Here is a 17,735-nt window from a genome sequence, read left to right as displayed (position 1 = left end):
AATCTGTCAACCGTGACAGATTAATGTGTATCTGTGTATTTTATTTTCACAGTAATATATAGTATTACTTGGCTTGACAGATTTTTTCTGCTTGCTTTTTGTTTATTGGATTGGATGGTTGAATCTGAAGAAACAAGACATATTAGAAAATCTAACAATTTCATCATTTAACAAACAGGCACCTCAGTAGCATGTGTAAGAACCATACACTGCCACAACAACACATTGTGGCTTCTCCTCAAGCTGGTCACCAGCTGGTCACACACTGCTGTGGGATGGCATCCTATTCTTCAACTGGTGGTTGTGTCGGTCACTCCGGCACAAATAACACACTCAAGTTAATCCCAAAAATGCTATTTGTGCCTGATTGTCAGCACCTGGGTCTCCAGAAGCTCAAAAATGAATCAGTAGCAGAATAAGCTGTTTGACAGACAGAAAATGTGGCAAGTTTTTCATGGGTGAAACCCACATCTGCTTGAGTATGTGGGTATGTATGTGAGGACAATGCCCACAGAAGCATTGTCCTCATTAACATGGCACCATTTAAGGTGAAATAAATATTTCATCTCCCACACCTCATGGGTCTCACAGATTGGTTGTGTCCACCTGGTACACAGATTGCAATCAATCAGATCAATCAATTACAGATACTCATGATCTCAACTCATTATCTGTATAAAGCACACCAGTCCACAGGATCACTTTGTTCCATTTCAATCTTTCCACCACCATGGGAGAGAACAAAGAGCTGTCAAACTACGTCAGGAACAAGACTGTAGACCTGCACAAGGCTGGAATGGACTACAAGACCATTGGCAAGAGGCTTGACGAGAACTGTTGGTGCGAATTTTATTTCCTAATAATTGCACCAACAGTTCTCATCACCAATAATAATAAAAAGAAATCAAATAAAAATCTGTTGCCCTCATTTTGGAGCTCCATACAAGACCTTAACTCATCATGTGAGGAATATCATGAGAAAGGTGGTGGATTGGCCCAAAACTACACAGGTGGAGCTCTGTATGATCAGAAGGCAGTTCATAGCAGCTAGAACACCGCTGGCAACACACTATGCTGTAATAGACTGATATCTTGCACGGCCTGCTCTGTGCCCCTGCTCAAGTAGACACATGTGCAGGCCTGTCTTAATTTTTTTCCAGTGAAAATCTAAATGATCCAGAGAAAGCTTGGAAGAAGTGCCATGAGGAGAAGATTAAGATCATAGAGTGGCCTATCCAACCTCCAGACCTCAGTCACATAGAAAACCTGTGGAGGGAGCTGTCGCTTAGAGTTGCCGAGTGGCAGCAAGAAACATAAAGGATTTAGAGTATCTTTGTAAAGAGGAGTGGGCCAAAATCCCATCTGAGATGTTACCATCGTGCTCACCAACAAGGCTTTCTCCACCAAGTACCAAGTCATGTTTTGCTTGGGAATGAAATACTAATTTGAATGTTTTACTTTTATGCCTTTTTTCCCCTGTTTTGTGGTTGATACTCTGTCTCTCGCCATTTAAAAACACTCCAATAAAAATATGACATTGTTTATTTCTTTCTTCCCGCTCTGTCTCTATCTATCTATCTATCTATCTATCTATCTATCTATCTATCTATCTATCTATCTATCTATCTATCTATCTATCTATCTATCTATCTATCTATCTATCTATAACAGCTAAATGTGACAGTGCATAGTAAATAGGCTCTACGTCTTCTTTGAGATGTTAGCACCGCCAAATGGCCACATGGTAAAAGGACCTGTGACATAAAAATATGAAAGAAATACAACATTAATCAATATCACTAAGATGACACACACATGCAGGCTGGCAGTCCCTACACAAAATTCTGCAGGGCAGACATTGCAGATTGAAAAACAAGTAGAAGCATCATAGCATCAGCTGAGGGCTTCTCTCAAGCTGAAGGAAACCTTGCCCTCTAACCTCAATGCATTGTCCAATGCAGCAATCCCAAGATCAAATGTTATCTCATGTTTGTTTATACTCCTTCACCCTCTAATCAAGTGTTAAGCCACTAAAGCAATTCAATTTGTCTAATATGTCAATACAGCAGTAATATTAAAGATCACAAAGATCTGCCAAAGCCTCTACACATCTATACTGCTTATATGGAGCATGGTTAAGGTGGCAGCAGGCTACGTATAACAGTCAAAAGGGCCCATATGTCTTTTCCCAGGAATATTTTCCAGCATCTCTTGAAGGAGCCCAAAGTTTTTTCAGCCAGATGGTGTTAATAATTGCTCCTGCATATTCTGATGTTCCCTGGGTCTACTACCAGCTGGAACATGAAGAGTGTCATTAGAGCTATTTCAGAAAATCACAATGCTTACTAGCAAGCGGATTATGCTTGGAAAATGATTATTCTTGAATTGTTTTGTTTCTCTGAAAATCCAGGGAATACTTAAGAAGCAACAGTTAAAGTGTCTGATGGAAAAGGGAGACAATGAAACCATAAATAAAACAAAAGACAACTTTTTAACTTGAAGTGTTAAGTGGTTTTTACTAAATATGAAAAGCTGCTCTACAACTTACAATAGATCTACAAGTCAATCAAAAACACAGCCAGGAACAGAAAGTTAAAAAGCTTTCAAGATAAAGGTTATTGGCACAGACTGTTACCTTTCTCCGAGCTCATGGACATCAGGCCTGATTGCTGCACATAACTCTGTGGCTCCACAGGAAGACGAGTAGTACCTCTGGAGGCGGGTGGGGGGCAACATCACACAAAAGCTCAACACTGTCAGTCTCTAAAAAACACATTCAGTGAATTCATCAATAATGAATGAATGAACGGCAAGTCAAAGCATTTTACACAATAATCAACAAATAAACACTGAGCCATTCACACACACTCTCTTTCTCTCTCACACACACACGGACAAAAGTTGGCTTCCAGATGCCACATGATGACATGTACAACAGCAAAAAAAGGTCTGGGTATGCTTGAGGTGTCTGGTCATGTTACACTGAAGTGGGGTAAAAGGCCAGCAGAATGAGACATGATAAGTGCTCAGTAATGGGAATAATGGCACAGACAGACTCTCCTTTGACACCTTTGTGACATTGCACTTGTTTTAGAGAGAGCGCAGAAGTTCACGTTCTGTGTACTTTTATTTCTGGCCAGACCCCTTGTGAAGTGGGCATGACTGTTTGAAACAGAAAGTCTGAAAAATTGTTAGACACAACCTCTGAACTGTTTATTCTCAATATGGTGGTAGAAATTTTTCCTGTCATCTCCTGACACTTACAAAACACATTCAGCAAAAACAAAAAAACAGAGAAATGGTCTTGCAGCCATTTCTCTGTTGGTTGCACTCTCTGAACTGCCTGTGGAGGAAACCACAACCTCTCCAAACACTTTTGATGGGCTAAAACTGGTGATACTAGTCTATCGACAGGAAAGGGTGAATCACTCAGTTTGGCACTGCTCCTGTCAGGGGAATTGCTCGGCCAAACAAAAGCTGTAGTTATGAAGTAATCAAAAGAAGAGGCAAGACCTCTCCTCTAAGCCTGATTTCTTCAGTTTCTAAATGTAAATAAGGGAAGAAGAAGGAGAATCAATCAATCTAAAGGAAATAAACAACAGAGTGCACAAACGTGTTTACTGCAGACAGAAAACCTTCATCACTTATAACTGATAAGATGAGAGGACTCTGCAGCTGATAGGCTGCGGAGTGTGTGGATAAAGCTGCTGCTGGACTTAGTTTACAGACTGCTTTAAATCAAATTAGTGGAAATCACACTCCTCATATGAGTAGTATGACTGACTCAGAAAATATCTGCTTCTCTCTAACTTCTGAGAGTAAGCCAATAAAAACATCCCCCTCTTCACAAAATTCTCACATTACTTCACTGACTCTGTAAACAGATACATTAAACTGGACCTAAGACAAAACAATTGCAGCAGATGTCATGAGCCTATACAAAGAGTCTTGCTGGACTTTATTTCCTCCTTATAAGCTTGATGAATGTGAGGTACTAGGTGACAAAGCTGTCCCACAGTGCTTTTTTTGGTCTGTCTCAAGATGTAAGATATGTAAAACCTGTTATACAGTAACACTGGAATTCATGTTATGGATTATTTGCATAGGAGCCACTAAAGTCCTTGAAGATATCTGAAGATCAAGATTCCTTGAATTGTTCACGCAGTTTCATTTGGAAACTCAGAGGGAGTGAGACTGAATTTGCAAAGAATGGCATGCAGTGAAAGAAAACAACACCAGACAAAAGCTCGCCATTACACAAAGCAGTAGCTTGTGATAGCAACTTGTTCTCCAAAGAAATCAAATTTTTGTGAAAAGCATTTATTTAAAGTTTAAACTAACATCTCAAAGCTAAACTTTAAAATAACTGACAAAAACAATCTGATAAGAAATTAGAATTTTAGACTCATTGCATTTTAAATGCAATGATACTGTTAGCCAATTATTAGTTATATACCGAACACATTTATTTTTCTTATACAGTTGTGGTCAGAAGTGTATATACACTCATCATGGTAATTTTGGTCTTTTAATGGTTTTTTTGAATTTTCTTTTAACTTCTAAAATAAACAGAAATTCAGTAAAAAATAAATAAATAAATAAATGTTGAATTTGCATTTTCTCTATTCCACATATACCTCCCATTAATTTTTGGTTAAATGTTCCTTAGCAAGTCTCTTAGCACCTCAATCAGATGCTTTTGGTAGCCATCAATAAACTTCTGGCACATTGCTCATTAGATTTTTTGCTCATTAGACCATTAGACCAGAACAACCCCAGAGCACGATGCTACCACCACCAAGCTTGACAGTTGGTACAGTGTTCTTAGGTTTGAAATCTTCACCTTTACTCACCCAAGCATAGCTCTTGCCATTATGACCATGAGTCATTTGGCTTGGTAATGTGGGCAGCTGCAAATTTAGGTCAAGCCTTTAGGTGTTGAGTTTGCAACAGGTGCTTCCTTTTTACTTGGCACCCTCTCAGTCCATGATGATGTAAAACTAGCATCACTGTGGACAGTGATGCTAGTTTTCCAGCATTTTCCAGTTCCAGGCAGGCTTAAGCCTTGATGGTTCCTGGGTTGTTTCTGAACATTCTAACGATTTTGCTCTCATCTCAGAATGCCAGTTTGTTTGTCAGTTTCTTCCAGACCTTGGCAAAGTGGTGACACATCTGAGGAACAAAATCGACAATTCTCCTTTTTTAGATCTTCACTGAGTTCTTCACTGAGACTTTCCCAGTGTTTTGAGTATTGGTCATATCACTGAACGCTGTGAAACAAATCCTTTCTGTGCTGACAAAGAGAAAATACCAGTCAATCATGATGACTGATGACAACTTAATAGGCCAAAGCCTCGCCACATTTAAAGACAATATAGAACCTTTAGCACCACGTATTAAAATATTTAATATCACCTGTATAAATGCATTCACTATGTATGTATAAAGTGGCACAGAGGGAAAATTAAAATAAATTCACACTTGTGCATTCAGTTCTCTTTTTTTTCTTTTTTTAGGCATTAACGGTGTATAATGTAAAGTCGTTCCACTGAAGTGACTGTACAGCATGAAAAAGCGTAGTTCAAAATAAATAATTGAAAACCAAAGTTGTGACATTAATAAATTTTTTTTTTATCTCAGCTGCATGCTTTTGGTGAAAAAAGACATATAAACGAATAAATACAGAACAAGCTGAGACATTAAAATATTATGCTGTCTGAAAAAATGTTCAAGTCGTCACATGATGGTAGGGTAGAAATATAGAATTTACAAAAATATACAGTGTCCCATTTATCCGGAAGCACGTGAAGGCATCAGGAGTCACGCGTTGTTTGTACAAATATGGCGGACGATGGCGAGTCATTGGAGTCTTGGCTTAGTAAGTATAAATTTAAACTCTTTTTTCTCGCTATTTATTCATGACAGAAGTAGTCGCGTACCCTCTACGATAACTTAGTTGTATTAAATATTAGTTGCACTCGTATGACATAACTACATTTGAAATTTGCGATGCTAATTCATCTGTGTTGTCACAAGAGGCTAGCACAGTCAGCTGTCAGCTGATGGTTGACACACGACAAATATTAACCATTTTTGAATTGTTCTTATTCGTTTCCCGTGGTTATAGTTGGTATGCCTAGAAAGATGAGTTTTTTGTTTTAAATTGGGTCTCCACAATGCACTTAAACGTTTGCTTCCTGAAACACCTTTAGGTTTTAACCGAAGTTTAACACCATCTGAAAACAACAAACATAAACAGGAGCAGTAAAGTATCTTGCGGCTCAGTAAGAGTGAATTCACATTAAGCTGAATATTTTTAACAACTGCCTGGATTGTTCGTAAGGTGGTCTGGGAATGGAGGGAGCTTGATGCTGGAGGGCTGATTGAAATCTTGGTAGTAAACAAACTGTAGTCTTCAGTGGCTGTCCTTGGATTTAGGTGAACCACAGGCACCAAAGAAGCTGTCAGAGTTGTATGTTCATGAGATTTTATATTTTCTGTTTCAGACAAAGCCACTAACCCTTCTAACCGGCAGGAAGACTGGGAGTATATTATGAGTTTCTGTGATCAAATCAATAAGGAGCTAGAAGGGTACGGCCACGTACATTTAATAACCCCAGCCTCTCCCTACACTCATAATCAAATCATCTGTCCCCTCCTTGTGGTAAACACACAAGCCTTTGTATGTCTTACATTATTGAGTTTGCATTGCATTGTTTGAATTGCCTTTCTGGCATATTTTTCAGTCCACAGATATCCGTCAGACTGTTGGCATACAAGATTCAGTCACCACAGGACTGGGAAGCAATGCAAGCATTAACGGTGTGTGGTGAAATAATTTCACTGTGTTTTTCATTCTGATATTCATGGATACTCGGTTTAAAAAAGAAGAATATTTATTTGAGTTTGTTTTGTTTTTGCAGGTTCTTGAAGCTTGTATGAAGAATTGTGGGCGAAGGTTTCACAATGAAGTTGGGAAATTTAAGTTTTTGAATGAATTAATTAAGGTGGTTTCACCCAAAGTAAGTACCAAATTTTTTACATTTGCAGACAACGTCATACTTTGAGTTGTTGTTTTCCTTTATTAAGCAGTTCATCTACATCTTTTTTTAGTACCTGGGAGATAAAGTGTCAGAACAAGTGAAGAAAAGAGTGATAGAGATGCTGTATAGTTGGACAGTGTCTCTGCCAGATGAAACAAAGATTGCTGAAGCATATCAGATGCTGAAATTACAGGGTGAGACATAAACAGCTTCAAAAATCATTAAATATACTGAGTGAAAAACATTATGAACTGATCACAGTAAAATCCAAAAATCACTATCACTGTGCTATGAAGTCCTGACGCTGTCTTTACCAAAGTGCAATGACTACCTGTTTTTATTTTTAGGTATTGTTTCAGCTGACCCAGAAATTCCTCTTGATGCCACATTAGTACCATCACCTTCTCCACGACCCAAGAATCCTGTGTTTGATGATGAGAAGAAAAGCAAAGTAAGAGAAACTATTTTTGGATATTGTGTGAAAGCTGCTTCTCATTAATTCTCGTTTTCACTTCTCCCGTCTCTGTTACGGATATAGGTTTTTAGTTATAGGTTATTCCGCATTATTTAAGATGGTATATCACTTATACCTCAAAGAGGCAATAGTGCATTTCAGGATAGAGCTCATTTGGTAGCTTAGGAGTCAGTGGCTATGTGAGTCATCATAGAAAAAATGTGGCCCTGCAAACACCTTTTGTTGCACTCTGAGAGATGTTTATATGTCTGGATTTATGTTGGTGCATTTTGTCAACGCAGTAGCATCTCAACTATGCATTATGCACCCCTGAAACTTTAAAGGTGTGGCGTAGGGATGAAGAATGACAAGATTGTACTGATCCTAATGATGTTATAGGTCTTGTTTGTAGTTCAGTTGCCCTATTGATTCATATTCCTTTCCTTCTGTGCTGAAAAAGTAGCCCTACGCAGGTTTTCAGTACCATTCAGTCTTCGTATTATGGCCACACTGCAGAAACTATACTGAGAAAGGCTTGTATGTGACTCAGGTGTGCAAAAATGCAGCAGTTCTGAACTTAACATGTCTTTTGCAATGAACAAATATCAAAAACAGCAAGCACTGGTAAAATGATTAAGCTCCGAGGCTCATGGTTCCAGTGGATTGGGTAATTAAGCGTTTGTTATGAACTGGAACTTTCTGATTCCAGCTCCTAGTCAAAATAAAAGTGCGATGTGAAGATCAATGGTCAAAGAAATGAGTCGTTGAATAATGCAGTAATTACAACACTATTAAATATGTATGGCATAATCATGAGTTGAGATTATCTGTGGCTATAAATTGCCAGAGTTACATGAGAACCATTCTGATATATGCACTTAAACACAAAGCTACAGGCAGAACACAGTTAGCATAGCCTTGGGCAGCCAGAGAAACCGTTGTAAAACACTTCAGACACATGGATAAAGTTCAGTGAAAAAAGTCTGTAATGCTTTCAGAACAGATTTTGAATAATCGTAGATTTGTGACAGCTGCGAGCTAGCTTCTTTTCTCATGTCCAGTGGTTATGCTTCACTTACTATCTGATGACATTAACTTCACAAGCTTTGGCCGATATCCCAACTGAAGCCCTGAAATACTGGCCGTTTGTCTTCAGCAGCTCAGCCAACAGATTCCAGCTGATGGCTTTTCAGTCTGTTCCTGCTAATACCTTTATGCCGTTTTCATGCTTGAATAGGAAATTTTGATTATAGGATTTTCTCACTACATACTCGAAATCGAAACACTCCAAAACATCAAAAGAAGAGAATCTCTCTTGGCTGCCTTTTTTTTTTTTTTTTTTTTTTCTGTCTGAATCCTTTCTCTCTCTTGCATCATGATTTGCATTGTGGCATTTCACAGAAATAAAGACAAACTTTGTATATTTATGATGCTGCTTAACTAGCTCATTGGTTGCTACAAATATATTGGGTTCACGGGTGGGTGTGTGGGTGTTTACTTTGGGTTCACAGCAGTTAATCTAGTAGTTCTCCTATCTCTCTGCAGAGATTAGCAGAACTGCTGAAGAGCAAAAAGCCAGAAGATCTGCAAGAGGCTAACAGGCTCATCAAGAATATGGTCAAGGAGGTGTGTCAATGTCAGATGAAATGTTTTTGTTGTAATATTTGAGTATGAATTAAGTCGGACTTCTGGCTGCTCTCTTTTGGAGACATTTTACCTCCTTATATCAGGAATAACGAGTCTGATCAACAAATACTAACAAATGTAGTTTTTCTTTTTCAGGATGAGGTGAGAACACAGAAGGCAACAAAGCAAAAAAGCACACTGGAGGCGGTGAACAACAGCGTCAAACTACTTAATGAGATGCTTGCACATTTCAGCCCAGAAGACTCCACAGACGCAGACAGGGAGCTTATTAGGGTTCGTTATTTACTGGCTAAGATTCAAATGACCTTCTTGAAAAAATTAATCTGTCTATCATTAGTTGACCTTTCTGGAAATACTAATAGAAAATTCCAAATGTTTCCCATACAACCCTTAAGCAGTTTGAAGTAATTCTGGGCTTTTTAATTAAACCGAACTAGAAGCAATTTATAATACCCTATGAATAGTTTCTGAATTAGTTTGAAATTCTAAACTTATTTTATTTATTTTTATTATTGTTATTATTTTTTTAGTTTAGTCTCTTTTTTAAATAATGATTTATTTTTCATTGTTTTCCAGGAGCTGTATGGTGATTGTGACAAACTCAGGCAAACGGTAGTTCAGCTCGCTACTGAGACCGAGGATAATGACAGTAGTTTGGGTAATAAAATATTGGATTTGTTTATTCTGCTGAAATGTCTTGCTCAGTTTTCTTGTGCTGATTCAAAACTAACATCCCATCAGACCCAGGTGACTCAGAATCATTCTGCTCAGTTTGTAAATTGGCAATGTCTTCACTTGTCTTCTCAAGGTTATATTAAATCTCACCCTGGTCTAATTTATTTTGAAATTCACATGTTAGGAGACATCTTGCAGGCCAATGATGACCTCTCTCAGGTTATTAATTTGTATAAGAAGATTGTGGAAGGACAAACCATGAATGGAGAGGCTGGAGGACATCAAACACAAACATCAGTCAGTGCAGGTAAATTTGAAGTGTAGGTCATTCAAATTAGAGAGAACAGGTCCTAACTTTTCTACCATTTGGCATGGTGGTTTGTGACATGTTCTCAGTGGGGTCTATGTGGTATTGGCTTTAATGTTGTGCCTGTCAAAACTGATTAATGCACAATCAGCACTAGCGTGACCACAGTGAAAGCTTATTGCGTTTGACGCAGGAATTTGCTGAGAATCCCATCCACCATGTTTTCAGATATGTTATAATGTGTAAAGTACACATAAGAATAAGCTTAAGAGTGGATATCCAGTCTAACCTGAGAAAGGATTAGCACTTTTAAGAGAATGGCCTTTGTGCGTATTGGAATGCTGTGTACAGTTTACAAGCAAGGTTGGGTGTAAGTATTATTTTTAGGGGAAGTGACTCTTTAGATTTGGCTTGTTTTACCAGTGAAGACTGACAGTACTACTGCTTTGAGTACATTTATATACTGTATCTGATAGGCACTGGAAGCACAAACCAATCAGAGATTTTGATTGATCTGGTGGGTCTGGATATCCAGAGCCCCTCTGCATCTGAGCAGCAACCTCCAGCATCTTCGCAGTCATTTCCTGCTGACCTGTTGTGTGGATCAGCTGCCACTGACCCACCGTCCCAGAGTGTTAACGTACCCTCCACAGCACTGTCACTGCTGGATGAAGAGCTGCTGTCTTTAGGTAACATTCAGCATAATGTGGTTTAATCACACTGATTTATTTTTTAATTTTGAAACTGAATTATAAAGAGGACCTATTACGCTTTTGCTTTCTTTCTTTCTTTCTTTTTGTATTACTGTGTATTGTTGCTATAGTGCATCCATGGTATAGTGGTTAACCCATTCATCTTAAGACTCATGATTTGAGACTAGGGTCCCAAGCTAGTGTACTTCTAGTGCAGGTCCCAAGCCTGGATAAATGGGAAGGTTGCATTAAATCCAACACAAGCGTGTGACCCCTTAGGAAACAAAGAAGCAGCCAAAAATACCTTCTTCTATAGTTGTGTATTTTCAGTGCTGATACATGAGCCAAAAACTCAGGCATCAGACTGCTCTAAACACTCATGGGAGTTGGAAACTATTTTGTTTCAGATAGTGTATGAACTTTGGCCTGTACCATGAGTTTAACAAAGGTAAACTGTATATTATGCAGGGCTACTGTGGTCCAACAATGAAAATTTGGAGTTAAATATCAAAATAATGGGTGCCGTTTAACAATTGTATCAGAATTAATAGATTTTGATGCAAATTCTGTCACAATTGTTTTTATTTACAGGCCTCAATGAACCTATTACTGAGCTTAATAAATTGACACATGGAAACCCAAGCAATCCATTGCCATCTACACAGGTATTTAAGTGAATTAATTTAAAGTAATTTTAATTATTGTCTTGTTGGTTAGAAGTGTTTTTATTCCCTTGATTTCCAGGATTCCAGTCAAGATTTGGGTCTTTTTGACACTTTACCCACAGTTCCGGTGTTTTCTACGCCTTCTCTCTTTCTGGATGCCCTCTCTACAACAGGAGCCCCAGCTAATTCTTCCAAGACTTATACACCAGCTTCTTCCTTAAACTTCAATGGCCCTGTCTTTTCTACACCTCTGGCTTCTACAACATCCGTTTCAACAACATCCGTCATATCCCCACAACCCTTCAGTTCTGTATTGACCACCGTGGCTCCAGCTGCTCCTCCTCAGTCATTCAGCTTGACCTCATCTGCTCCCTCAGCCCCCAATATCACCCCTCAACTAATTTCAACTTCGACTTTGGGCTTCCACTCTCCATCGCCTTCTCCAGGTCACATTCTGCAAGATCTCACCTTGCTGGATCTGGGCAACAATAATAGGTGAGTAATACATATGCTGTTGTGTAAAATTCTCTAGACTGGGTCACTCCATCTGTACACTTTCACACATCGTATTTTTATTTTTTTTTATAAAGAATCCTCAGTAAATGGTGCAAACTCTTCATTCCATTAAGACTGCGTCTCTTAATCAATTTTAAAGGTGGTATTTAATCATCCAAAGTTTGCAAGTGGCAGATTGATCTGTAAAACTCCATTACCTCTTGACAGACACTTTTTTTTTTTTTTTGATCGTTTTTCCATATGATACAAATTAAATTTTAAATCATTAGAGTACTTTGTATTTTGCGTTAACTGAGATAAGACAAAGATTGAGATGGATTATTTTCATGTAGCTGTGCTAGCTGATTATCTGCTAATGGTTCAAATGTGTTTGTGTTACTGTGAAGTCAAATGCTTTTGGATTCCACTATTGATTATTTACCCTAGCATTTCCAGAAGTGTTTCAAGCGGAAGTGTTATAGGAACAGTGTTGTGTGTTTTTTGTTCTCTAACAGGCTAGTTCAGTTCAATAAGGCAGAGAAAGTCTTTCATACCACATGCTGTACACATGTGCCAAATAATGATAGTCATTACTTCAACTGATGTAACAAAAGAATTTCCCAAGTAGAGGATAAATATTTATGATCTCGTCTGTGCCAAACATTTACTACATGTTGTTTTATACATATGGGTCCATAAGTAGTATAATACTTAGACACTGACACAGTTTCTGCACACTGTCGTAATGTATTTTAAATCAGTGAAGTGCCAACTTTCAGCTTTTAATTTAAGAGATTTGATAAAAGCATGGCGGTAACTGTTTAGGATTTTCACTCATTTTTATACATAGTTCCCCCCCCCATTTTCAGAGGCTCAAAGATAATTGGACAAACTAACATCATTTTACATGTAAGAAACCTATCCCAGCTGCCATAGGATAAGAGGCAGGTTACACCCTGGACAGGTCGCCAGTCTGTCACGGGGCTAACACAGAGGCAGACAACCATTTGCACACATTCACAACTCTGGACAATTTAAAATCATCAGTTAACCTAACCCTACTAACTGCATGTTTTTGGACTGTGAGGAAGCTGGAGTACCCAGAGAGAACCCACGCAGACACTGGAAGAACATGCAAATGCCAAACTCCCAGGACCACCTTCTAACCACCGTGCCAGTGTGCTGGTTAGATGTTGTAAAGTTATTTTCATTTGTCTTCTGTGGTCTTTCAGTTGTTTTGGTGAATGCCAGTGCATTAATTTTTATTCATTTTTATTTTATTCATTTTATATCGTGTCGGGTTGTTCATTTCTTAAGGATGGCCTCCCTCACTTTCATCAATGTCTCTTTGGGACTCAGATTGAGATTACCAGTCAATAGCTATAAATTCAGCGCTTCAGATCTTTTGTGTTTAATTTGCATTGAAAAAATGAGGAGACAGACTTAATCTGGCCAGGAAACTACTTGTTAGTCACTTGTCCAATTACAGTTAAGTCTCTGAAAACAGGGGGCTTTGTATAAATTGTAGTACTTTTGTTAAACTCACCAAATCCAATCCATCAGTCTGCACTTAAATCACATTTTGATTGTTGAATGTTAAAATCCACTGTGGTGGTGTACAGAGGCAAAATTACAAAAAATGTGTGTTTTTTTTCCAAACATTTTCTTTGCGCTTTGTCTTTCAGTCTTGAAGCCACATCCACCCCAATTATATCAGAAGGAATACATGCATGGTCTGCTCCTCTGTCTATCAAGAGTCAGGCAGATGACAGCCCTCTGTTGCGCTCTCTGTCCCCTGTTCTACCCCTGAGCCAGTCGAGTCCAGGTAGAGGACAAGAGGTGTCCCTGGCCAATGTATTTGTCCCTCTTGATACCATCAAGCCAAGTGAGTTCACCAAGTGGGCTTTACTGACTATATGTTTATCTCTAAGTGAAGGTTTTTGTAGCCTGTTGGAGTGTATGCTCAGGGTCCCTGACAAGATAAATTTGAGGTCAAATCAGATCATCTGATGTCTTTCTGGAGGTTTTCAGTGATGGAAAAATGGTGTTTACTCTATTAAGCACTTAACACTATTTTAAGTCCTTAAAACCTATTGGAAATATATATTTCTAAAGTAGATTTTTCACTGAAAAGGACCAGTGTAAAAGCTGTTCAAAAAGAGCTTTATGTTCTCAAAATGTGAACATGTATTTTGTTTTTATTAGGACATTTTTGTTTTTCCAACCAGTAATTTAAAATGTTGGCTGCTGTTTGACCATCTGTCTACTTTGATAGCAAATTCTGTAGAGAGAATAATCACCTGAGAGATTTTGGGAAAGCATTCGTGCCTGTGTACTGCAGATGGTTCACTGACCTCCAGGTGTTTTTTGTCAAAACATAATTGTTAGATGGAAAAATGAACATTTCATCATTACTGATCATTACTGGTGACAGTGAAAAAGTGAATAACAAATTGACAGTGAAAAACATATTAATACTGGAAATAAGATGGATTTTATGTTCTTATTGTGGTCTGAAATTAAGCATTGCAGCATGCACGAAAGGAACGATGTGCATGAAAGCAGAAACCTCTTCTAGCTGACTCAAATGACTGTGTTGAGGGTCGTGTGTACTGCCTTATCAGTTTATGAAGTAATCTCAGTTTATTCTTTTTCTTTGCGCTACCTACACTTTTAGGTAAAGTGTGCCCAGTGACAGCTTATGATAAAAATGGTGTTCGTGTTCTGCTGCATTTCGCCACCGACTCTCCACCAGGCAGGCCGGATGTGCTGGTGATGGTGGCGTCCATGCTTAACACAGCCACTCAGCCGGTCAAGAACATTGTTCTGCAGGCTGCTGTGCCCAGGGTAAAACATGACGTGCATACGTAACACTGTTCCTGCATCATGAGATTAGATTTTTGAGAAAAAAATCGAATTTAAGTGGGATGCAGCTTCTGTTTGATGTATGTGGATGTCTCTTCTGCCAATTTTCCAGACGATGAAAGTAAAACTGCAGCCACCCTCGGGTACAGAGCTGGCCTCTTTTAACCCAATACTTCCCCCTGCTGCCATCACTCAGATCATGCTGCTTGCCAATCCTCTCAAGGTAAAGCTCAGCTTTGAGCTTTTCTTGTGTTTGTGCATTTAAGCATTTATTTATTGACAGAGCGCTTACTCAGTTGAGCTGTTCATTCAGTAAAGAACGGTGAAACATCTTTTTACTGTCTTCCTTGTCAATCAATATGAGAATATAATGGTTAATGGCTCAGTGCGGTCCTTAACTGAAACATTCTGCTTTTATGTCTTGCAGGAAAAGGTCCGGATGAGATATAAATTGATATTCACGCTGGGAGAGCAGCCATTCACAGAAGTGGGGGAGGTGAATGATTTTCCACCTGTTGATAAATGGGGAGCTCTATAGCTCTGTAGGCTGATTGCTGTAAGACTACTTGATCGATTTGCTCTGCTGTGGTCAAAAGAAAGCAAAATATTAAAGCTTTCAGGCAGAGTTTGAATATATGATAAACTTTGTTGGATTTCAGAGCGTTGAAGATGGTCTGCTGATGTAGCACAAATACAGCGCTAATTTTATTACGATACCAGAGGTAGTCAGTGTGATGCAGTAACTAACAAAATGAACTGTCTGAATGCTGATGGTGGTTGTTTGGTGAATTTTAAATATTGTTGTGCTTTCATTTTTTTAGTACCCCTTTGATATAATTTTAATGTTCTTATTTGTGTCTCTGTTTTATTGGAGAATAGTTGCACTTTTGGAAACAAGGCAGTCTTGCATTAGAGGTTAAAATGATTGTGAAACTGTGGTTGTATGAACATGTGATCGCAATTTGAGTTTCACATGATTTCTTGATGACTGTGTAAGATTTTTAGAGTTGAGACATCAGGCCAAAGCAAACAAGAGCCCCTCTTTTGCTCAAAAATCACTCCAATATTGGCTGTTTGGAAATCGGTCGCTTCCAGAGTGTCTCAAAACTACAACTGAATACCTTTCTTCTGGGTTTTACAGGAAATCACAGCTCAGCCTGTTATATTCAGCACTAATATTTTTTAGCATTGCAGTATTTATTGTCATGAATGTATTTATTTTGGTTAGTGAGGAAGCTATCACAACTCCTAACGAAATGTGTGGTGATGCAGCTGTCAGCTGTATCCTGCATTCCCCTTATTAATAGATACTTTGAGTATTGTATTAATAGATGAAAAGGTTAGTGTGATTTTCAGAGTCTGTAATGTTACCAAATAGTCATACAGACTTGTTATAAACGTTACATTATTTAGCAAACTAGAGATGGGCTTAACGAGGAAATTTAATTCATGTTGGAAGAAACGGCAGCCATAGGTCAAGGCCTAACCCTTGGGTAACTTACCATGTGTTCATACAGAATTGTGACCTCTTTGTCTTTATCTTTTTGGAGTTACATGTGCTGGAGGTTCTCTACATATTTCTTATAAGTTTATTTATTTGTCATATTGTTAAATTAACTTGTCATTGCATTTTTTGAACAACTACTTCTGTGCATGGATGAATAAAGCCTGGGATGGATTTTATTTATGTTAAACCTTTTAACATTTTAACATGACTTTGTTTTTGTTTTGGATTTTTTTTGTTGTTGTTTTTTCAGTGTTCACAAAATCGGTGTAAATGCAACTGAATGTATTTTCATTTTAGAATTGTTATCTCAGTTCCTTAAATTAACTTAAAATGTCTAAGGTACTCTAACGGGCCACATTTTCCCCCATTCAAAGTCATTGAAAATACAACTTTTGATCCTACATTTATTTTGACATTAACTAATTCATTCCTTTATGTTAAGGTTTGATTTTGGAGTACTCACCTCAGTTTTTTATTTTTATATTTCCCCACCAGATGGTACTGCTTTTTCCCATTCAAAGCAAGTGGCAAAATGTCACTCTTCTTTTTTCTGCAAGGGTGCTTTGCTACTGAAATAAATGTTGTTGGATAATCGTATGTGAGAGAGAGAGATCCCCCTTCAAGTCTTTTCTCTTAGTTTATAATGCAGGGTGTGGCCTTTTAATTCAATAAGAGTAAATGTATTGCATTTTGAATATTGTATATCCAGAATGACTGCTCCTGCAATTGCAATCATTTTGGATATGGTTGAAGCACTGACATGATTGACTTGTCCATCTCCATATTTTTGTATTCCCCAAATGTTTATCTCCCACTAACACCGCAACGGTCTACGAGTTTGAACCTGGGACCTGCACACCATGCCACCAGCTATGCACCGCTGCTGATTCTAAGTTGTGGCCCTGGGAAACACTCAGTGGTGTATATGGACACAGAAGAACAGCAGCCTTATATAGGGATGCTCATTACAGATGGTGTTTACAGGTCAACAAATTAATCAGTTCAACTCAACATATTACTAGATAATATTTTTACAGCCGTTTGTGGGAAGTTGCATTTTTTTTCATTGGGACCTAGAATATACACTGTAGAAAAAATAAGAATGCATGAAAATCAATGTTTCTGCCAATCGTTAACCTATCTCAGGACCTGATAAAAATAATAGTCATATGCTCCCTGAAATGGATTTTATGTACCTCATGTTGTTGTTTGCTGTATGTGAAGTGCATTAATATAACCAAACAACGTCCTTGATGTGCATTTATTCATTTTGCAATGCCAGATGGTAAGTACGAACTACAGATACAGTGCTTCTACTCCCAGATTATATGTATCTAAACTTCGCTTAATAATTGTTATTAACTTGACGATACTGGAGCCATGAA

The 17,735-nt window shown here is 38.2% G+C and overlaps 1 protein-coding gene across 2 annotated transcripts; it reads left to right on the top strand.

Moving 5' to 3' along the window:
• Positions 1 to 5,814: 5,814 nt before the first annotated feature.
• On the top strand, positions 5,815 to 17,599 carry gga3a (golgi associated, gamma adaptin ear containing, ARF binding protein 3a). Of its 2 annotated transcripts, XM_031740180.2 has the most exons (17): positions 5,815 to 5,878; positions 6,507 to 6,591; positions 6,747 to 6,822; positions 6,924 to 7,022; positions 7,114 to 7,237; positions 7,391 to 7,494; positions 9,043 to 9,123; positions 9,280 to 9,417; positions 9,721 to 9,802; positions 10,004 to 10,126; positions 10,603 to 10,815; positions 11,410 to 11,483; positions 11,563 to 11,978; positions 13,664 to 13,863; positions 14,656 to 14,825; positions 14,956 to 15,066; positions 15,271 to 17,599. In XM_031740180.2, the coding sequence occupies exons 1-17, from the start codon at positions 5,842 to 5,844 to the stop codon at positions 15,379 to 15,381; spliced, it is 2,244 nt and encodes a 747-aa protein (XP_031596040.1). In that variant the 5' UTR covers positions 5,815 to 5,841; the 3' UTR covers positions 15,382 to 17,599. The 2 variants fall into 2 exon arrangements, with proteins under 2 accessions (XP_031596040.1, XP_031596047.1); XM_031740187.2 differs by lacking the exon at positions 6,507 to 6,591 and having other exon boundaries at positions 5,834 to 5,878.
• The last annotated feature ends 136 nt before the right edge of the window (positions 17,600 to 17,735 follow it).

This window comes from Oreochromis aureus, linkage group 6 (assembly GCF_013358895.1).
Source record: "Oreochromis aureus strain Israel breed Guangdong linkage group 6, ZZ_aureus, whole genome shotgun sequence".
Lineage (NCBI taxonomy): Eukaryota > Metazoa > Chordata > Actinopteri > Cichliformes > Cichlidae > Oreochromis > Oreochromis aureus.
This window is presented reverse-complemented; position numbering and strand designations above follow the sequence as displayed.